Raw genomic sequence first — 23,257 nt, 5'->3', positions numbered from 1 at the left:
TAAAAATCAAGAGTCCATATCATGCCCTGTTCGGCCGGCCGGCTTATGCTAAGTTCATGGCGAGGCCGTGTTATGTTTATCTGCAGCTTAAGATGCCGGATCATAAGGGGACCATCACAGAGCAGGAAGATAGCCTTGGAGTGTGAAGAAGGTGATGCGGCTTATGCTGAGTCGGTTTATGCCAGAGATGAGCTGAAGTTTTATAAAGACAATGTTGATCCGGCAGATATGACTTCTCTGAAAAAGCCAACTACAGAGCATGATCCGGCGCTGAAATTTAAATCGGCTGCAGATACTAAGGTGGTTGATTTTGTTCCTGGCGATTCATCTCAGCAGTTCAACATTAGTGCTAACCTGGATCCAAAATAGGAAAGCGCGCTCATCGAGTTCATCCGTGAGAACCGGGACATCTTTGCATGGAAGCCTTCTGACATGCCAGGTGTACCGAGGGAACTCGCTGAGCACATGCTTAATATAGATCCCAAGTTTAAATCGGTCAGGCAATTTCTTCGCCGCTTCAATAAAGAGAGGCATAAGGCTATTGGTGAGGAGGTAGCCCGGCTTTTGGCAGCAAGGTTTATCGTGGAGGTGTTTCACCCTGAGTGGCTAGCTAATCCGGTGATGGTACTTAAGAAAAACGGCACTTGGCGTATGTGTGTGGATTACACAGACTTGAACAAGGCCTGTCTAGCTGATCCCTTTGCTCTCCCTCGTATTGATCAGATTATTGATGCTACGACGGGTTGTGACTGTTTGTGTTTTTTGGATGCTTATTCTGGTTATCATCAGATCCAAATGGCAGTTAAGGACTAGGAGAAGACAACTTTCATAACTCCCTTTGGAGCCTTCTACTATGTATCTATGCCTTTTGGGCTCAAGAGTGCCCAGGCGACATATCAACACTGTGTTCATAATTGTCATCATAAACAGATTGGGCACAATGTCCATGCTTATGTGGATGATATTATGGTGAAGTCTAGGAAGGAGGAAACATTGATAGATGACCTAAGAGAGACTTTTGACAACCTCTGGGTCTATAAGATGATGCTTAATCCTGCCAAATGTGTCTTTGGTGTTCCGGTAGGCAAACTCTTGGGTTTCCTGGTGTCTAACAGGGGCATGGAGGCTAATCCGGAGAAGATCACAGCTATCACCTCTCTGGCTAAACCGGCATGTATAAATGATGTTCTGCGTTTGGCGGGTCGGATTGCAGCATTAAGCCAGTTTATCAGTCGCCTTGGGGAGAAAGCTATCCCTTTGTATTAGATGCTAAGGAAAACAGATGACTTCGTCTGGAGTGACGCGGCTGATAAAGCGTTCGAGGATTTGAAGAGACAGTTAGCCGAACTGCCCGTCCTTGCGGCTCCGGTCGATAAAGAGCCCTTATTGCTGTATGTGGCTGCTAATGCCTGGGCTGTTAGTGTGGCTATTGTGGTTGAGCGCAAGGAGACCGGAAAGGAGTATCCGGTTCAACGGCCGGTTTATTACATTAGCGAGGTGCTTATTGAATCAAAGCAGAGGTACTCACATTGGCAGAAGCTGGTGTATGGAGTTTTTATGGCAAGCCGGAAGCTCAATCATTATTTTCAAGGTCATCCTATCACAGTGGTTAGTTCAGCCCCCCTGGGAGATATCATCCAAAACAGAGAAGCAACTGGCTGGATTGCCAAGTGGGCTATTGAGCTTGGACCTCACGGGATAAAATATACGCCTCGCACAACAATCAAATCCCAAGCACTTGTGGACTTCATCAATGATTGGACAGAGTTGCAGGCACCAGAGGAAAAGCTAGATAACACGTATTGGACTATTCATTTTGATGGGTCCAGACAACTGGAGGGCTCGGGGGCTGGAGTCATACTAACTTCCCCACGAGGTGATAAGTTTTGTTATGTTCTCCGCTTAATGTCCCCCTATACTAAAAATGCAGCTGAATATGAAGCCTTGCTCCATGGTCTTCGGATGGCTAAGGAGATGAATTTAAGCCAGGTTAAGTGCTTCGGTGACTCAGATCTGGTGGCTCAGTAGGTGTCTGGTACGTGAGATTCCAAGGATCCGCTCATGGCAGCGTATCGACGAGAGGTGGACATAGTGGCTGGCCATTTCAAGGGTTATTAGGTTGACCATATAGACCGGCGAAAGAATGAAGTGGCGGACGCTTTAAGTCTCCTAGGCTCTCAGCGTAAACCGGTGCCACCCAATGTCTTTCTGGACGTACTTCATAATCCGTCGGTCAAGTTGCCCACAGAGGAGGAGTTGGATATTCCTGATCTGGAGGCTCGATTGGTAGCGGCTCTTCATGTTATACTGGATTGGACAGTCCCATACCTAGCCTACATGAACCGGGGTGAGTTACCAGGAAATGAAACCTTGGCCCGGCAGATAATCCGGCGATCCAAGTAATGACCATTGTCAATGGGGAGTTACATCATTACAATGTCACAGGGGCGATTCAGTGTTGTGTGTCTCCTCAAGAAGGTTGTAAGATCTTGCGAGAGATCCACGAAGGTGATTGTGGTCACCACGCCGGTTCAAAATCCTTGGTGGGTAAGGCTTTTCGGCATGGCTTCTATTGGTTGACGGCTCATGCCGATGCTGAGGAATTGGTGAAGAGGTGTGACGGTTGTTAGAAGTTTGCACGCCGCGCTCATATTCCGACCCAAGAGTTGAGAATGATTCCAATCACTTGGCTGTTTGCAACTTGGGGGCTAGACATGGTTGGACCCTTTAAAAGGTCCAAAGACAAGAAGACCCATCTGCTGGTGGCGGTTGATAAGTTTACCAAGTGAGTGGAGGCAGAGCCAGTCAGTAAGTGTGATGCAGCCACGACCGTTCAATTCATCAAAAATGTGATATTCCGGTTTGGTTTTCCACATAGCATTATAACTGATAATGGTACTAATCTGTCCAAGGGCGCTATGGAAGAATTTTGTCAACGTGAGCACATCCGGCTTGACGTGTCGTCAGTGGCTCACCCCCAATCTAATGGTCAAGCAGAAAGGGCAAATCAGGAGATTTTAAGAGGCATTAAACCCCGACTTATGGTTCCTTTAAAGCGGACGCCAGGTTGTTGGGTGGAGGAGTTACCTTCCGTGTTATGGAGTATCAACACCACAGTGAACAGATCTATGGGTCACGCGCCTTTCTTTATGGTTTACGGAGCAGAGGCGGTTCTCCCTAGTGACATCCGTCATGACTCGCCCTGTGTGGCGGCTTACATTGAAACTGATAATGAGAAGACACGTCAGGACTCACTGGACCTGTTAGATGAGGAGCGTGATCTGGCAGCGGCGCGTTCCGCGATTTATCAACAAGATCTCCGACATTATCACAGCCGCCGAGTTAAGACCAAAACTTTTCAAGAGGGCGGTCTGGTGCTCCGTCTCATCCAGGATTAGACTGATATGCACAAGTTATCCCCACCTTGGGAAGGACCTTTTGTGGTCAGCAAAAATCTGCACAACGGGTCATACTACCTTATCGATGTTCGAGAGCACAAAGACTCACGTAAATCGGAGGAGAAGACCGAGCGGCCGTGGAATATAGCTCTTCTTCGGCCTTATTATACTTGAGCCACAGGCTCTTCTTATGTACATATTTATGACAATGTATATATTATAAACCAGAGCCTCAGCTAAAGCGGGGTCTCTTTTCTTTTTACATAATGTGTGGTTACATGGGGGCTTCTACTTATAAAGCGGAGTTCTATTAACCCGGCTTATAATACCACGCATATATAAAGGAAATCACTAGGGGGCTTGGTCGTATTCGAACCATAGCTACGCCTCTTGATTGGCTTAAAGCCAAAAAAAGGGAAATCACTAGGGGGCTTGGTTCTATTCACACCATAGCTATACCTCTTGATAGGCTAAAGGCCAAAAGGAAATTATGTGGACCAAAGAGAGTTTGTTGCAAAAGCACAACTCAAATATTTCTTGGGGGCTCCTTGCTTCTCAAAGAACAAAGAGTTTGTACCCTTGCAATAGGCTATCAAGCCAGGCTTGGAAGCCAGGTGTATTCACTTAAAACCCCGGGTTATCCTGCCTCTTTAAGTAAGCCACTCCGTCCAGGTAAACCTGGTATGACCCATCAAACGTTTGACAAGTCAATCTCATAGACCCTGAACTTGTCAAAGTTAAAACAATGATTGGTTAAAGATTGAGGTCCATCTTAAAAGGCTTTGAAAAATGGTTTAACTCAGTGGCCTAGCAGCCCATGAAAAGCCTCGATTTAGGGCCTGGCAGCCCATGAAAAGCCTTGCATATTTTTCTGGTATTTTTTGCAATATTTAACCTCTTTTGATGAAGGATTTATGAACGTTTTCTAATAAACCGGTGTCTATTACAACCCGGCGTGGCTTTCAACGCTAAGTTGTTAGTGCATGATCAGTTACAATCCGGCATTAACTTGATCCAGTCTGGTTTTGGCTAGAAGTCACCAGAATTATATGAACAAACCGGTGTTTATCATAACCCGGTACGATTTTGATATGAACCGGCAAGGATGAAAGGAGTCATCAATACTCCAGATTGGTGTTATCACCCTTATTATAACAATAGTTTGTCAGCCAACGAGATATATCACAGGTATCATCTATTTTATATCTGGTTATTACAGTCTTGGTTATACATCCAAGCTATGCAGATATTTTGGGCATCATGACCCGTCCAGTTGTAAACCACTAGGACACTTTCAAGTTCTTATATGCAGGAACAAATTAAATAAAGCCGCAATGGACTATGCATATAGTAACAATCCCAAAAGCATGGCGAGTTATCAGTATCCAGCAACATAAGTATGATCGATGGCATAACAGACAAAGTGTTTGAACTAGCCTATTACAAGGCATTTTTTCTGCCCACACAGGATAATTGTTTCAGCAAGAAAGGGTAGGCTACGATGGGCTAAAGCGGCTTCTGGTTTAGGATTCATCACTAGGACGACTTGAAGATTGCGGATCATCTTGAGTAGGTGCATCCTCCTCTTCTCTACCCAGTGGCTAGAAATCAATCATTCTCCAATCGATTCCGTTAAAGCTTGGAACATGGCTTCTTCACCTATAAGGGGGGAAGGATCAATGTCAGGGGCATAAGTGTGCTTACGAATTGGTGGAACAAGATCCTCTACATCATGTATCGGCGAGGGATATCTTTTCTGATCAACATCATAAACCGGCTGATAATGAGACAGATCCGTTGCATCCGCCAATTTGCTCGTTATGGGTCACATTTCCCTTATTAGTCTTCGGAGATCATCATTGTTGAATTTTGAACCGTCTTTCTTTACGCTGGGGTAGCCTTGGCCAATATCTGCCGGTTCAAGATCTGGAATCCATGCCTTGGCCCAGATTAGCGCAATTAGTGCACCTAACCTTGCAGCTGATTTTTTTCAGTTCATCCAACCGGGCAGGCAGCATTGACAGCTTCTCGATGGTTTCTTTTATCAATGTTGGAGGAGGCCTGTTGTAAGGAGTAGTGCAGATAGCCCATTGGGATCCGGAATATAGCTGCTCTATCAACGTATAGGCAGCCTTCAGCTTCATCCGCATATCAGAGCCCAGATGGGTAATGCGGGTCCCTGTGACATTGTAAGCATTAGTAAACCGGCAGCTGGTAAGGAAAAGATGACTTGAAAAATGTCAGATGAGGACGCTTACCAAACACAGCAGAAGTCATAGCGTTTATTTGCCGCTTTAAACCGGTGAGTTCCTCAACCGCCGGTTTCAGGGCTGCTTCTGCGTCTTCGGCCTTCTTTGCTAAAGCGGCCTTCTTTGTGTCCCAATCTGCACGCTCCTTCTTAAAGGTTTCCTTCGGCTTATCTATAGTTGCTAAGGCATTCGTCAGTTCTTCCTTGGCTTTGGAAGCCTCGCTTGCTGAGATTTAATGTTCTCCTGAAGGTCAGCGGTTTGGGCATCCTTCTTACTCAGCTCGGCCTACAAAGACAAGATATATCATCAATGGGCTATGTATATTTGAAGTACCAAGCGTATAACAAGTTATGCACTTTGCACTTGGGGGCTAATGCCTATTCGCTTCATTCTAGAAAATTATTTCAAGTCCCAAGCGTATAATACAAGCATTATTCTTGGCACTTGGGGGCTAATGTACATCTGCTCAAAAGTAACAGTAATTAACGTCCCGGTTCACCTTGGAAAGGTAAACCGGCCCTTGGGGACTACACAGGCGAAAGTTACAGGGATACCATGCTAAAGTACCGGTTCAGTTTTAAAGGATCAACTGACCCTTGGAGGATAAGTATGCGGAAGTATGGTATTATATAGTCCCGGTTTTTGATTATTATCATAAATTGACCCTTGGGAGCTATTGGAACTGGTACTTACAATTGGACTTAAGAGAGAAGAGATTTGTACTTACTTCATAACATTCCTTTATCAAATTCACTAAACTGGCTTCATAGTCACGGTTTGAGTACAGGCAGTTCAGAAAACCAGAATGGAGCTCTTGGGCGTTAAGGTGGGCATAGCTTGATAAATCGGTGCTCCACTTGCCTTTCTCCATGGAAGCACGCTCTTCCTTGGCACTATGTTTTACCAATACAACAGGATGGCCAGGAGAGGTGTGGCCAACACCAGTAATGATAACCTCATCTTCCTTGTCACCAGCAGTTTTTTCTAGAGTTGATGGAATGTCAGTAGCCTTCACCGGACCAGAAGGTCCGTCATCAGTCCGGAATGGACTTGCCGGTTTATCATCTTGCACAGTGGTATCAACTTCTGCTTGTTCATCAATATTATGATCTTGAGGGGGCGGTTCATCAAATGTGGCCTCAGTATTTGGACCTTCCGGTTCCGTAGTCAGCTCCGGTTCAATCACCACATGGTCTTCAGACGGATTATTCACCCGAGCCTTCTTACTGGGTCTAGCTTTGGCTCTAAAAAATAAATGCAAAGGTTAGCATAACATATAAAGTGTGAAACATCAAAAGATTGAGTTGAAATACTTACCCAACAACGGTCTTAAGAGGAGGGAGTTGTGTGGTCGTTGATTCGCCGGATGATGAAGGAGGTGTCACCTGATAATTCGAATCGGATGGATTAAGAGGTTGTCGGAAATAGCCGGCCTTGGGATAAGAAGTGTCAGAAGTGGGTGAGACCTCAGGTCGGCGTTTTTGAATCAGGGTGTTCGGTAAACCGGTCGAAGTGACCGTTTGGCCGCTGTGCCGGGTTGTGTGGCGAGCCTCGTGCTGCTGCTTCTTCAAAAGAAATTTTGGATCCAAGTGACCAAGAGGGTGAGAAAATCTTACTTTCCGGACTGCTTGACGGATTTTTTGTGTTGGCAGAGGGTCTGAACCGTAGGAAAGGATAATTACCTCTGCATCGTCAGCTTGGCTGCCCTCAGCGTCCTCCTGGTAAATATCATTGTCAATGAGGTGCATGAAAAGTGAACCAAGTGAATCAAGTTCTACCTCTGCTTCCGGTTCATCAGGATCGTTATCAAGCTCTAAACAAATGGGTTTAGTGGCCTTCCTCTTCATGGTTTTCTTGACATCTTTCGTTTTAGGTCGAGAAGGTTTCACCACTTTCTCCTGAGGTTTCTTTTTCCAGAACAGGTCATCACCCTGTTTAAACAATGGGCAGAGGATATTAAAAGTTGCACAGTTCAAAAATATCAGGTGTAAAGCGGAAGCAAAAACAATACTTACAACGGGCGGGTTGTTCTGCATGTAAAAGGGACTTAACCCGGTCTTGCTACAGACAGCTTCCGGTTCATTCAGCATTTTCTTGACAGACTCAGTAACTTCCTCATCTGTTAGCTGAATGTCAATATGACGTTGGGAGTTTTTTATGTCACTGATGTACTCGCACATTAAACCGGCGCGGCGACTTAATGGAAAGATACTCCAAGATATCCAGCAACGGATGAAGTCCACAAATGTTAAACCATTGGCCATGAAAGCTCTAAGCTTGCCGAGTTGTGGTGCGTACGAGGCCCGTTCCTGGGCACTTAGTCGTTGTGGAAGTGGATGAGTATTGGTGAGCCGGTGAGCATGGTAACCCGGTAGAGGGTTCTCATCTTCAGGAGAGGTGTCCTTGCAATAGAACCAAGTTTGATTCCACTCTTTTGGGTGACTGTGAAGTTTGGCGTGAGGAAAACTAACATCCTTCCTTTTCTGAATGGAGACGCCACCAAGTTCAGTATTGGGCCCGTCTACGAATTCAGTGCGACGGTTTAAGTGGAAGAAATCCCGGAACAACTCGACAGTCGGTTCTTCTTGTAGATACGCTTCACAAAAAAGCTGAAAGTTGCAGATATTGGATACAGAGTTGGGTCCAATATCTTGAGGGTGGATCTGAAAGCTGGCAAGTACATCTCGGAAAAACTTGGATCCAGGCGGTTTAAAACCACGGCCTATATGATCAGCAAACACCACTACTTCACCCCGTCTGGGGGTAGGAGGATTTTCCGGCCCAGGAACTCGCCACCGGATTTCATTTTCCTTTGGTAAGGTACCAATTTTGACCATTCCGTTCAGTTTCTCCTCAGTAACCCGGGAAGGGACCCAATTACAGTTGGCCATTGCAAGTGAAGAGTTGGAGAGAAAATAATGTCGGTTTATGATTCATTAATGACAAAGCGTACGGTAAAACAGGTTGAGGAGAAAGGAATTCAAGCATGTAGTATTGATAAACCGGAGGAGGTTATAAACCGCTTATGACAGAGTGTTTTATAAGTGGTAAAGAGTTGAACGGTTTACAAGGGGACTAATGGCATATGACAGATTATTTTCTACAGAGATAAACCGCCGGTAAGGGTAAAGAAGGTACAGATCTGAAACAAAAAATGGCTAAGTGAAGAAAAACAGGTTTCACATAATCACATTCGCGTTTTGGATCTACTGCAAGTCAAGAAAAGGAAAAAGATTTCGACCTAAAAACAGTATGGTCCTGAAGCAATAAAGATCTAGATCAAGTTTTTATGTGTATAAGGTTTCATTTAATGGCTGAGACAAGGATTACCATAATTATTACATGAAACACATCAAGTCTTAGGTCTGCTATATATGGACTGATGAAGAACAGGAAGGGAGCGCCATGAACTCGCATGAACCCTAAGTGGATCTATAGAGAAAGGGGGAAGGCTTACAGTAGCTATCGAAGTAGTAGAGGTGTGTTGTGTTTCTCTGGAGTGATCAGGTCGATGCAGCAGCCAATGATGACGTAGAGACGAAGTTCGACGACGGTGGCGGTGCTCAGGTGCAGAGGCGTCGCGAGGAGGAAGAAGAGAGGAGAGGGCAACAGAAGGAAAAGGAAGGGATCCTCCGCCCTATTTATAAGGACAAAGAGATAAGTGGCAGGCGCGGGAATCGAGGAGCCCAAAAATGGATAGATAACGAGATTGTTGCCTCGATTGTTGGATGCTCATTAATGAAAAGGGTATCTTCGGCTTTAAATGAACAGGTGATGTCACGACGGTTTATTACAAATCCGGAGGATGGCGCCAGGGTAGTTTACGAGATCTATGTGAAGGCGCAAGGGGAGGACTTTTTCTAAGTGTTGAAGATTGACATGAACAAGTTCAAATCAATCTGGGGCCTAATGTTGGGGATATTATTATTGGACATAAACCGTCTTGGAGTGGCCGAGGTTAACTCTATGAGGATTAGAAGCCCAGGAAGACAAAGGATGTTGGCGCTTTATGAAGACCCAAGGCCCAATGGCGGGTTAAGGCCTGTAGACATAAACATACATTATCATGTAACTTGTATTGTAAGATAGGATGAATAGAGACCGAGTTGGACACGTTGATGATCTGGCTCGGGACTCTGTAAACCGACGGGCGTCGACCTATGTATATAAAGGGGCGACCCGGCGGCGGTTTAGGGACAACACACAACAACTCGAGAGTCAGGCAAAGCGGATTCGCTCCCTGGTCATCGAAACCCTAGCAATTCCATCACAACTGGAGTAGGCTTTTACCTTCATCGTAAGGGGCCGAACCAGTATAAAACTCTCGCGTCCCTTGTCCGCTTTAAATCCCTTTAAGCTAACCCGTAGCGATGGCTCCACGACTAAGTCCTTTCACAAGGACATCTGTCGTGACAAAACCACGACACCGGCCGTTGGGTTGCCCTGGCCGGCCAATGAAGCACATGCTATTCACCTGCTCAGACAAACGTTTGTGTCACGCGTGGAAGCTATTGGAATGATCATCGTCAAGGAAAATACCAACACAATACAAACATATCCATTTGCAGACGGTTGAGAAAAAAGATCCTTCAAATAGTCGTTGGTAAATGTACATGACATAAACAAACGCAATATGAAAATGACCACTTTTAGACCATTCATGAGAAACATCATTCAAATAGTTCACTTAACTTCTGTTTTATGTTTCAAATAGTTCACTTAATTTTTGGGTTGCAGTTGGTCTCTACGTTAATTGGCGCAATGGATCATCCAATATTTATAGATGTTGTAGCTCCATGGAAGTCGGCAAGCTAGTCCAATCTGTATTGAATTGTCATTCATGCTCTACAAAAGCCTGCGTCCACGCTGCGCCGGGAAGACGTATTCTTAGACTAGTCATAGTGAGTAGTAATTAAGACTAGTGTTATGCATATGTCACTAGTCTATATTACTACCTTAAGAGTGAGTAGTAATATACTCTTTCCGTCCGCGAATAAGTGTATTTCTATCTTTTGTCTTAGGTCAAAGTTTTAACACTTTGACCAACTTTATAGAGAAAAGTATTAGCATTTATGACACTAAATTAATATCACTAGATCTATTTTGAAATGTACTTTCATAATATACCAATTTGATGTCATATATGTTATGACTCTTTTGTATATAGTTGGTCAAAATTTTAAATCTTTGACTTAAGACAAAAACTAGAAGTATACTTATTCGCGGACGGAGGGAGTATGTGTGATATCATGCCAGCCTTCATTTATTTTGATGTAGACTCATCGTGCCTTGAGATGCGCTATGTTACCGTAACAGTCTCTCCTCTTTAATTACATGTCACATAAGTAAATTTATCTTGAGGTGCGTAATATTATTAGCTAGGTCACTCCCACTATGATCAGCCTTATGTTCGTTGCTCCTCATACTTCTCGGGGTTCATGTAAAAAGTTTAACTGGCATATTGTTTGCAGGTTCAAAACTGCCATATAGCAATACATGTTTGAAAGTGACGAACAGTTGCTCCATGTATTACGGCTTGTCTTAGTTTCCCGTTGCCTTCCAAGCCTACTAGCTAACTCAAAAATACATGTACAGACAATGCTTTGTGGCGTCTGCTTTCTTTTTCTTTTTCCCATGTCTTACCATGTACTCCCTCTGTTTCTAAATATTTGTCTTTTTAGACATTTCAAGCAGACTATCACATACGAATGTATGTGGAGATATTTTAGAGTGTAGATTTACTCATTTTGCTTCGTATGTAGTCATTTATTGAAATATCTAAAAAGACAAATATTTAGGAACGGAGGAAGTAAATACACAATGTTTAATGCAGAGACATAACTCCTGCCATTACAGGTAAAAAAGAAAGATATATGGAGATGTCAAAACTGAGACGATGCTATTGCCAACATACATGGAAATTGAATATGATTTTCTAACCAAGTCCAGCGAGTTTCTGTTCAATTTCAAACCATGTGCCGGCAAGAACGAAAAGCCACTACTAGTTGCTCTAAATTTTCCGACACTAGCATACACGCTACAATTTATACAACCAAGTCATGATTGCGTATGTGCATGCTAAGAACAGGGGTGTGATTTCTTTCATTATCTAAAATATCCTCCATTTACTTCTTATCTATCTTGTGTCCTTAGATCGATGGCTCTCACTGATGCATGATGGCATATCAATTTGGTGAGTATCAGTTCAGATCAATGGGGGGACATGTGTTTATTGGCCTGTACTATCGTAAATGCAATCTTCAATATGTGCACTGTTCTGTTGCTTGTGTTCTAGTATCACGTTATGGGTTAAGGCTTCACACAAAAAATGTTACCATATCTTGTAAGAGAAAACCAGGAACCTATATTTAGTTCATATTTGCAAAAAGAAAACTTCGCTAATTGACATGGATTGTTTGAAACAGACATTGTTGCATGGTGAAAAAACCATCACGTCTCATATTTTAACATGGCTGCTTGCCCAAATTAGAAGTTTTGCTGCATGAGGTGTTTACCCCTACATGGGTGGCGTTACTCTGGATGGCGCGTCGGGTTCGGGCTTTGAAGTTGATGTGGCAAATTGTGACAACGAAACCCAATACATGGAGGATGTTCGCCAGCCATCTTGAACATTGGGTTGATGTGACTCTAGTATGCAGGAATAGGAGCATCCGTCATCGACAAATTTTAGTGTTCTGCAGACGCAGACATGTTGCCCTTCAATGCTATGATTGGCATCGGTGGCGGCGGCGAACTTGTACTGGACATTGTCGAAGACGGTGATGCACCATGGACAGCAGCACCTTGAGCGGTTGAGCTTGACTGACTAGCATAACACACAATTAGGATGACACAAGGTGTGGATGTGCACGAAAGCAGTAGTCACAAACTCGAACGCACCACCGTGTCCGTCATTTTATCGACCGGCTTGCGGGTATCGCCATGACGGATGCAAGTGTGTATTTTGCAAAAAAAAAAACAAGAAAGTCCAACATGTTTGTTGCATGAAAAATGTACCAATGTGCACCTGACGTGCAAGTTCTATGATTAGTTAGGGCGTTTGGTTACCTGCACCATTTTTTCAACGTTGCACGAAAAACACAGGTTAGGCTATGTAGAACATGGTTGAAAAGATACATGCCAAAATACGACGTTTGCATGTTGATTGATTACCTGCATCGTGGAAGCCTCCTCTACCTAGTGTTTGGTTGCATATATGCATCATGAATAGGAGTTAAAATCTGCAATGAACAGAGAGGTTAAAGTAGAATATTCACTGCCACTGTGACCGAAACCGAGTCTGATCTCTGGTGGCTCCTCCTCCACCGGCTCACTGGCACTTTCACCGCCAGCGTGAGGGGCTATCACGCACGTCCATGGCGCCCGCCTGCGTGCTCACCACCATCGCCATCCTCGATGCACTCCTCTTCTTTGTCCTCCTGCTGCTTAGTCGCACCATGGAGCTACGTTTCACGACCAACTATGTGATGGTCAACTACGCCCCGCCCCTACCTCGGGCGACGCCGTTGCTGCCGCCTTCCGGGGCACCTTCCTACCGCTCCTGGACGTGCTACCCGGAGCCTCTGCCTGGGCGACCCCGAGCGGAGAGACTGCCTGGCTTGCCTCGCCGCGGCCGCCAAGAAGCTCACCGGCTGCGGCGCAAGCACGCGGGCCGGTGTCTGGAGGAGCAAGGGCTGCTTCCTGGCCTACATCAACAACAACACCTCCTCTACACACGAAGATGCCTTCCGCGACGTCATCTCCTCCAGCGAGGAGGTCTATTGCGCAGTCATCTCCATCGACGATGGCACGTTGCCCTCCAACCTCCACAGACTGTCACATGTAGATCTACTCATGTATAATTACTAAAACAGAAAACGCACACTAAGAAAGTCGAGTGAAACAACGAGGGCAAACTACTCCTGAAAGGGAACTTCAAACGGTCGTCTATGTCTCACGAATTTGTCAAAATTCATCAAAAATATATTCAAATATGAACTTGAAATTTAACATATAGAGTGAATGAAACTACGATCCAATCGCCTGAATGGAATCAGAGCATCGAGGAGCATATGTTTCGTGTACAGCTTATCGCGAATCGAAACACGATGTGAATGTTTCCAGCGATGCGGGCAAAATGGTGCTTTAAGAACCATGCGATGCAGGTCCAACGGTGCTTACATATAATCAAACAGCCCAACATGAAAAAAAGTTGCATCCAACGGGCCTGGTTGGGCCGGATACAGCGTACCAAATGCGCCCTTGATATCACTTTTCAATTTCTACTTTAAATAATTTTGGACTTCAAAAAATTTCTACCATTTCAAAAAAACTGAGAATTTTGAAATAAAATGTTCAAGAAAACATTAAATGTTTGTAAATTCAAAAAATGCTCGGGGATTTTTCTAAAAATGTTAGCGTGTTAAAAAAATGTTCACAATTTTGAAAACAATGTTCGTAAAATAAAAAGTGTGTGTATTAAAAATTCTTAATGAAATTGAACAAAATGTTTGCTAACCAAAAATGTTCATCAATTTCAAAAAATGTCCTAAAAATTTAAAAACAATTCCTGAATTACAAAAGAGTTTATTGATTCATAAAGTTTTTGCAGATTCAAAAAATGTTCAGTCATTTAAAAAAATCATGAATTTCAAAAAACAACCACTAATTTGGAAAAGAATGTTTGTCTCTTCTAGAATTGTTCGCCGATTCAAAAGAAAATGCTTAAAAATGTTCACAATTTAGAAAAATGTTTGCAAATAGTGAAAGAAAGTTCATGATTTTTAGTTATGTTCCCAAATTTGTAAAAATATTCACAAATGATTGAAGGTATGTAGTTAAACAGTAATGCTTCTGATTCTTTGTGACTATATACCCGCATGAATTTTTGAAGAATTTACTGGGGTGTAGATCGGAATATTATATTATGTTTTGAAAAAACATTTCTTGAAATTCAGAAAAATTCTTTGCATTACCCAGTTTTTTTACCACCATGATATGTTTTGAAAATGTAAACATTTCTTCAATTTTTAAATAAATTTTAAAAAGGGAACCGTTTTGTTGCATTTGTGAACAAATTTCCAAAATCATGCGATGAGATGTGAACAAAATATGGTCATAGCCATTGGAGAATGGAGATTATGTTTTTTTCTCCCATTGCAACGCACGGGTCCTTTTGCTAGTAATAATAAGGAAAACACTATCGCTCAACCGACGGATGTTTGTGTGGGCATCCATCTTCTCCGTAGCTGTCGGATTTTATGTTTATTGTGCGGCTAATGGTCCACTAGTCTAATAATACCTTGCGAAGAGAGTATAACATGGTCCCCACATTTCTTCTAAACCTCGATCCGTGCGCCTGCTGGCCGGCGGTGGCACTGTCCGGATGTCGTAATGCGTCGGTGGTCATTTTTAAGGATGTGCGAATATGTGGGCGATAAAGATAATTGACAAGCTCTGCAGATATTTCTTATGGACTGCGGATGAGAAGGCGAACGGGAGCAAGTGTCTCGACAATTCGAGGAGAATCTGTTCCCCCAAGAATGTTGGTGGCTTCGGAATCAAGAACATCAAAAGCAGAGCGCTTCGGCTGAGAAGGGCTTGGCTCAAATGGGGCCATGACTTGAGGCCATGGAGGGAGGCCAACGTATCTATAATATTTGAGTGTTGCATGCTATTATATTACCATTCTTGGATACTTTATATGCAATTTTATATCATTTTGGGGGACTAACCTATTAGCTCGGTTCCTAGTGCCAGTTATTGATTTGTGTTTGTTTTTGGTTTTACAGAAAATCCATACCAAACAGAGTTCAAATGCAACGATTTTTTTAACGATATTCTTTTGGACATTAGAGAACCTAGAAGCTTCGAGGGTGGACTAGAAGACATGCGAGGATATGGAAAGGCAACAGGGTGTGAGCCCTGCGGGGTAGGCACACCCTGATGTCTTGTGGGCCTCTTGTGTCTCCATCTGACCTAATTCCACTTCTATAAAATCTTATATATTCCAAAACCCCCGAAGAGCCACCTGAAACAATTTTTTCACCGCCGCAAGTCTCCGTTCTTCTGTGATCCCATGGGGAGGCCTTTTCCGGTACTCTGCTGGAGGGGGAATCGTTCATGGAGGGCTTCTACATCAACCTTGTTGTCCTTCCTATGATGTGTGAATAGATCACCATAGACCTACGGGTCCACGACTAGTAGCTAGATGGCTTTCTCTCTCTATTTGAACTTCAAGACAATGTTTTGTTTGGAGATCGATTCGATATAATCTTCTTATGCGGTGTGTTTGTTGGGATTCGATGAATTATGGGTTTATGACCAGATTATTTATTGAAAGTAATTGAGTCTTTTATGAACTTTATTATGTATGATTGTTATAGCCATGTAATGCTTTTCGATATTGGGTTTTATTTGGCCAAGTTGATCTATCGATCTTCAGTGGAAGTGGTGCATAGTAGTGGGTTCAATCTTGTGGTATCCTCACGTCGTGATAGAAGGGGTAGCGACGCACGTATTGTATTGTTGCTACTAAGGATAAAATGACCGGGGGGGGGGGTTGACGGGGCACTGATATATAGACCGAAGGTGTAGTGTATTCAACAGAACCAAAAGAGGGCTAAATGCTTATAAAAAGTAATGCAAGGAGCAAAATAAAATCATATATGAAGGGCCATAGTGTAAAACATGTGGATGACAACATCCTTATTTCTCGAGTCAAAAATAAAAAACATAGGATGGTCATAGCAAAGTTATTTGCTATTCACTCAAAGAGCATGATGGAGGTGTGGCCCCGTGCATGTGCATAGTATACTTTGGACTAACTGTATTAGAAATTTTATTGTAATAAATGCTCGTGTTAATTATTTTCTTATTTTACCTCATACCTTTTAAACTGGCATGACAATTGTCATAGAAACCGGTGTGTCACCCCTTCGTTGCTCAAAGGTGTGACACTTGTATAACAGGCTAAAATAAAGGTTGGATACAACTTTTACGTTTCCGTCTCCTCATCCGTCCATCCTCCATAGCGTATCGCATTAATTTCTGCAAGGTAATTGCTTTTCTATATCGCGTCCTCTTCGTTCATGCTCCTCGAAAGAAACAAAAGGTAAGCTTTATTCCACCGATTTTTGTCCATGGGTCCTGTACACCTACACCAAGTAATATTGCACCATATATGTCCATCTGGTGCATGCAACTTTCCTTTTTGCCACGCAACTTTTCTTTTTTGCCCTCCGCTGGTGCGCGTGCAATGCATGATATTAATTTCCGAGTTGTGCATTGTATATGTACTTTCGCACTTCGTGCTTTGATTTGCTTCAACTCAATTCTTCTACTACTCCTTAATTTGCTTACGATATGTTTTCTAGATCATTGTCAATCATATATGTTGTGTAGGCGGGATGTTTTGGCATAGAGCACCCTTTGGGATGGGTCAAACCATAGGATATGCACCCAAAAAGCCATATGATGATGTGTGGCATGTACATACAACTCTTCATGATCGACGCCCAGGTTAGTGTTGCGAGAGAGGCCAGGAGGCCACTATTTAGTGCAGCAAGGAATTGGCCGGTGCAATCCTCATATTCTAGGAAGATAGAAAAAACAAGATTTTTTTAAGTTGAAAAAAGCAGGAATTTCTGACAAGTAGACATACACTAGACATGGGGAGCAAAATAGACAACCAGACAACGAATGTCTCCTTTTATTTGAAGTTCAGAGAGCACATATAAATCTCTGTCTATAATGGCAATAAAAAGCACACACTGATAGGCGAATAAGCAAAATATTTGAGAAACAGTGGTTCATGAATGGAAAGTTGAGGCTAGACTTCATCATATCCTGCTACCAGCTTCAGTCGTACATTGTCAGGTCGATCACCTCCGATTTTTCCATAGCGATGACAGGAGCCTCTCCACTTGTTATACATATATCCTCCATAGGCACCATGTTCACCGACGTAGCACATCTAGTAGAGGTAGAGCCACTGGTGCCTCCCTGGCTACTGCCCTCCAAAGACCCCATTTTCTTTGCGCAAGAAGATTTTCTAGCCTTACCCTTGTGTTTAGCGCCATTCAGGCCATCAGAGTTTGTAGGATCAACCCGGCACCGCTTGGCATCAGGTGAGCTATCGCCGCAGGACATGCCATCTCCCTCCTCTATAACTGGCTTTGCAGCTTCATCAGTAGGACCCTTGTTCTTTTTAGCTTGCTCCTCCAGTATTTTTTCCTTAAAAGAGTAGCTTTGGTCCAGGAACCTCTTCCATTGAGGAGTAGAGTTTGCAGTTTCATCATCACCTTCCTGCCAAGGCTGCAACAGTCCTGGGCTTGGTGCGGCCAGCTCTGCGGCTGTGAGTGTTGCGGCCACCGCCGTCTGGCTAGATTGCTCACCCATCTTCTGAGCCTTCTGTTTGGAAGAGGTCCCACCATCCTTCTTCATTGCAGATTGCCGGATGCCCTTCTGCTTCTTCAGGTTAAGGGTTATCTTGGCTGCAACATCTTTTCTTGCATCTAGAGGTATCCATTGCTCCTCACGCCACTCAAATGACTTTCGTAGAGAGTTTACTTTGAGCTCCACAAGTCTCCCCTCCCCTGGAAATTTCGCAAGCATGCATGCATGCATGCATCAGGAAGAGCTCTAGTCCGGATATATACTACTATTAACTGCTAGCTAGGTGATCAAGAGAGTAGACAGGCAGTTCACCTTGGAGATAAACTAGGATGTGACCAACATTGTCCTCCTGCAACACGATCCCCTCCCACCATCCTCCATTTAGCCACGCGTCGACGATGACCCCGACAGCCACCGGAGACTCGACCTTCCTGTAGCATGTTGGGAGCTGTGGGCGGAGCATGGGCCTTTCAGTAAGGCGTATGCCTAGGTGGTCAGGTTCAGCAATTCTTGCTACTTTGAGCCATTCCTACAAAACAAAAAAAACTCATGTTGAGTACATACATCTTAATCATGAAAACATGCAAGATACTACCAGAGAGAGAAGAGAAAGACCAACCCTGAGTTGTCCTTTATCCTTAGAATTCAAAAGGTCTTGGTACTGCACCCTGACCTTGTTATCTTTCTCCCTCCTCCTGAGTACCACACATTTGAACCAACAGCCCCTCACGCCGCTGTCTTGGCACAGGGCTTCAAGACAGCAACCAGGCTGGAACATCTTCTCAGGGGTCACCATGGTTGATGCATCATTGGCTGCCGCATTACTAGTACCAGTACCACTTGGTGGCGGCTGATTCTGCATGGTGGTCTGATAGTTCACCATGCTATAGGGAATGAAATTGCTTTCGATAGTCTGGTCATTGGTGACACTTTGTGGAGTTGCAGTGCATGGAGGGGGCATCTCCTTCTGCTCCTGCTTTTGCTTCTCCATGGTTTTATCAACGATAACAGAGCTGGAAGCAGTTGTGCTCCAGGGAGGGGGCATTTCCTTCTGATTCTGTTTCTGCTTATCCATGGTTTCATCAATGATAACAGAGCTGGAAGTAGTTACGCTGCATGGAGGGGGGTTCTGCTTCTGCTTCTCCATGGTCTTGTCATCAATAATATAGCTAGAAGGAGTTGCGCTGCATGGAGGAGACTTCTGCTTTTGCTTCTCCATGGTTTCATCGCTGATAATAGAGCTGGAACTGAAAGGAGTTGCATTGCATGCAGGTGGCTTCCGCTTCTGCATGGTTTTGTCACTGAAGACAGTGCCGGAAGAACCAACATGGTTCTCGGCGGCCATGCCAGTAATTTCAGCTTTACCTTTGTTATTGCGTGGCTTGGCCAGCACCGCTGTGGACGAGGATACGGCAACAATTTCCTTTACGATCTCCTGGTTTGCATATCCTTGCAGCTGCGTGATGTCAAAGGGTCCGACAATGTCATCTTTGATCTGCCGACTGCATACATAGGGCTGCCAGCTGCTGTGCTCTCCACTTATTTTGTTGAACATGTCAAAGTGTTGTGGATTCAGGACCGCGGCCACCCCCTCCACAAATTGAACTCTCAGATCTTGCAGCCCATAGCCAAATAAGATCTCCTTGCAATAAAGATCGGGGGGCAATACAACACCCTGTTCACCGTCAGGTTCCTCAAACCATCGTACCAACACCATGTTCTTGGCGCTACTATCTTCATACATGTCTTCCACATAGGCAACATGGCTCTCTCTCCCTCCACTCTTGATGAACACAAAATCATGAACCTACAAAGACATATAACGCGCAACACAATTAATAAGAGATGTAAACCAAGATATATAGATCCGTCCATATGTGAAAAAAACAAGAAAACAAGCGGACCGTCGGTGAACACATACCGAAATTCTCATTCCCTCTCGGCAAAAGGATTTGTAATGCTTCCGATGCTGATCAAGATGGGGCAGTTTGCATATCCATGTGAACCCTTCTTTGTTCTCCCCAGCAGCAGCAAGTGTTGAGAGGGTATCCTAAATGAACAATAGACATTAGTTTCATTGGGAGGAAGCATTTCTCAGGAAGACTCTTGTGAGATAGTATGTACCTTAGATGCACCATCATGGTTGTCGGGACAAGTGAATCCAAAGGCTCCATATGGAGGATCTACAAAGACAACAACAATGGAAGGCAAGTTAGTCAATTTCTATCCACATCATGTTGGCCTGACAAAACCAACACAAGAGGAAACACATAAGTTAACAAAACACTAATCTCAAAAAGCTAACCAAACACAAAAGGAAAGAAACACATAGACCATATCTAGAAAATTACCAAACATATACATCAGGAATTAAACAAGCCAAGATAAAACACATATAAGGTGATGCGTGAGAAAAGGAGTTGATCTAAAAGATTAGAAAAAAGATATATAACAATAAGTTATGTGTCGTCTTGAAAAAAAGGAGTGGATCTATTAAATTAGTCAAATTCCCAAAGAGTAGTGCTAATAAAGGAAGGGGATAGAAGGATAGCCCTGCAAGATAGTCATAGATATTGGCACTGAACAAAAATGTGATGAAACATGAGAAGATACTAATCTGGCTGGACATAGGAGCAACATGTGTATTAACGCTAAAAATCTTCCAAACATTCAGATCCAAACATTAGAAACACAAGATCGGATCTTGCGTTCAAGATGTAAACACATACTAAACACTAACCAAACATTCAGATCGACCGCCGGAGATGGACGCTGAAAATTCTAGTTTCCTGATCTGTTAGCTTAATCATATGGTACTAAAATCATGAGAAAATTTCACCACTAGGGCATGGAAAAAAGGAACACGTAGTACCTAAGACGAGCGAGGTGAGCCAGTCCATGACCTCCTTCCTGGACTTCCACCTGAGCTGAGTGGTCTCCATCGCCAGCGTCACCACCCTAGCGGACGCCGACCCAGACTCCAGCGCCGTCTTGAGGGACTGCAGGAACTCCAAGTCCGCCGAGTAGGCTATGTTCCCAGGTCCCCAATACTTACCCACCACCGCCAGATCCCTCTTGCTCTTACCGCCATCTTGGGGTGGCACAGAGCAGAGGAAGTAGCACACCTTGCACTCCTCACCGTCGTTGTCCTCCATCACGATCTCCTCCTCCCACCCGACCCAGCCCCTCACTGCCATCTTGGCATTACCCTCATCCACCACAGTTGCCGAAGAGCACGAGCTACTCATGGCCCTCTCACCTGGCTGGCGGTGGACGATAGCGAAACGGGGAAGTGGTGGAGGGTGGAGGGTGCTTCAATCAGGAGGGGGCTAGGGGCAGGGGGCTCGTTAGGGACTACTATTTCTAGACAAAATTGTTGTTCCTATGAATGCACTATTTGAGAGATGGGGCATTGGGGGGATTTCATAGGAGGAAATGCTGGTGGGTTTGCGGAGGGTGCCCTCAACTTCTGAGGATTTCCAATTCGAGTGAAGCTTGCCCAAAGCTGGGATGTGGAAGTTTAGTCCTCCCTCTAAGAAATGTGGTAGTTTGGTCCTCGTTCTATTGGGTAGTCCTGTCCAAGGGCTCCGGGCGTGTTGCATCCATGGTAAAAATTGCGAGTATGGTATGTGATTGGGATGGGGATGATATATGGCACGGGATATGCTCTATGATAGATATACAATCTTTGTTTTGGGCACATATATTGCTCAAATGCTAACTCCGCAACTATGTGAGGGGAGATGTTGATATATGAACGGGTCATGAGAACATGGTGAGCATGATATGTGATAGTGGGGAAGGGGGGCATTGACGGGGCATTGATTTATCAAATGAAGGTGTAGTGTATTCAAGAATACCAAAAGAGGGCTAAATGCTTATAAAAAGGAATGCAAGGAGCGAAATAAATTTATATATGAAGGGCCAAAGTGTTAAACATGTGGATGACAACATTCTTATTTCTCGGGTCCAAAATAATAAAAAACATAGGGTGGTCATAAAGTTCTTTGCTATTCACTCAAAGAGCACAAGGGAAGTGTGGTCCCATGCATGTGCATAGGATACTTTGGACCAGTTTTATTAGAAATTTTATTGTAATAAATGAGTTAATTATTTTCTTATTTTACCTCATACATTTTAAACTGGCACGACAATTGTCATAGCCACCGGTACGCTTACACCCCTTCGTGCTCTATGGTGTGACACTTGTATAACAAGCTAAAAGTAAAGGGTGGATACAACTTTTTTGGTTTCTGTCTTCTCATCCGTCCATCCACCATAGCATATCGCATTAATTTCTGCTAGGTAATTGCCTTTCTATATCTTGTCCTCTTCCTTCATATTGGTCCAAAGAAAGAAAATGTAAGCTTTCTTCCACCGAATTTTGTCCATGGGTCATCTACACCTACACCAAGTAACATTGCACCAGATATGTCCATCCGGTGCATGCAACTTCCCTTTTTTGCCATCCTTCGGTGCGCATTCAATGCGTGCTATTAATTCCCATGAGTTGGGCATTGTATATGTACTGTCTGAACTTCGTGCTTTGATTTGGTTCGATCCAAATCTTCTACTAGTCCTTAATTTGCATATGATACGTTTTGTAGATCATTGTCGATCGTATGTGATATGTGTAGGTGACAGGTTTTGGCAGAAGGCACCCTTTGGGATGTGTCAAACCATAGGGTGACACATAAAAAATCCATAGGATGATGTGTGGCATGTACATACAACTATTTGTTGAAATATGGGAGTGGGCTTTAGGCCCATCTAACAATTTCGAAAAAACCCTAAGGGCCCATGTAGATGTCATGACAAGGGATGGTGGGAAGTTTAGTCCCACCCCGCTAGTGGAGAAGGAGTTGCACCTCCTTATAAGGGATTCTCTTCCACATGCTATTGGTGCAATCCTCGTGTTCACGGGTGTGTCGGCATTGATACGTCTCCAACGTATCTATAATATTTGATTGTGCCATGCTGTTATATTATCATTCTTGGATGTTTTACAATCATTTTATATCATTTTTGGTACTAACCTATTGACATAGTGCCAAGTGCCAGTTGTTGTTTTCTGCTTGTTTTTTACAGCGCAGGAAATCAATACCAGACGAAGTCCAAACATAGTGAAACTTTTTGTGGATATTTTATGGACCAGAAGACATCCAATGGGCCGGAGAAGCACGTGGGGGTTCCCCGAGGGGGGGCACAACCCAC

At 43.9% G+C, this 23,257-nt stretch overlaps 1 protein-coding gene across 1 annotated transcript; it reads right to left on the bottom strand.

The window, feature by feature from the left end:
• Window positions 1–17,329: 17,329 nt before the first annotated feature.
• Window positions 17,330–21,533, bottom strand: LOC123184653 (uncharacterized). The gene is made up of 6 exons (XM_044596737.1): window positions 20,916–21,533; window positions 20,168–20,226; window positions 19,965–20,093; window positions 18,663–19,850; window positions 18,356–18,572; window positions 17,330–18,243 (listed from the first exon to the last, which is right to left on the bottom strand). The coding sequence occupies exons 1-6, from the start codon at window positions 21,289–21,291 to the stop codon at window positions 17,507–17,509; spliced, it is 2,706 nt and encodes a 901-aa protein (XP_044452672.1). The 5' UTR covers window positions 21,292–21,533; the 3' UTR covers window positions 17,330–17,506.
• Between the last annotated feature and the right edge of the window lie 1,724 nt (window positions 21,534–23,257).

The sequence above is a fragment of the Triticum aestivum genome, chromosome 2A, assembly GCF_018294505.1.
Source record: "Triticum aestivum cultivar Chinese Spring chromosome 2A, IWGSC CS RefSeq v2.1, whole genome shotgun sequence".
Classification (NCBI taxonomy): domain Eukaryota; kingdom Viridiplantae; phylum Streptophyta; class Magnoliopsida; order Poales; family Poaceae; genus Triticum; species Triticum aestivum.
This window is presented reverse-complemented; position numbering and strand designations above follow the sequence as displayed.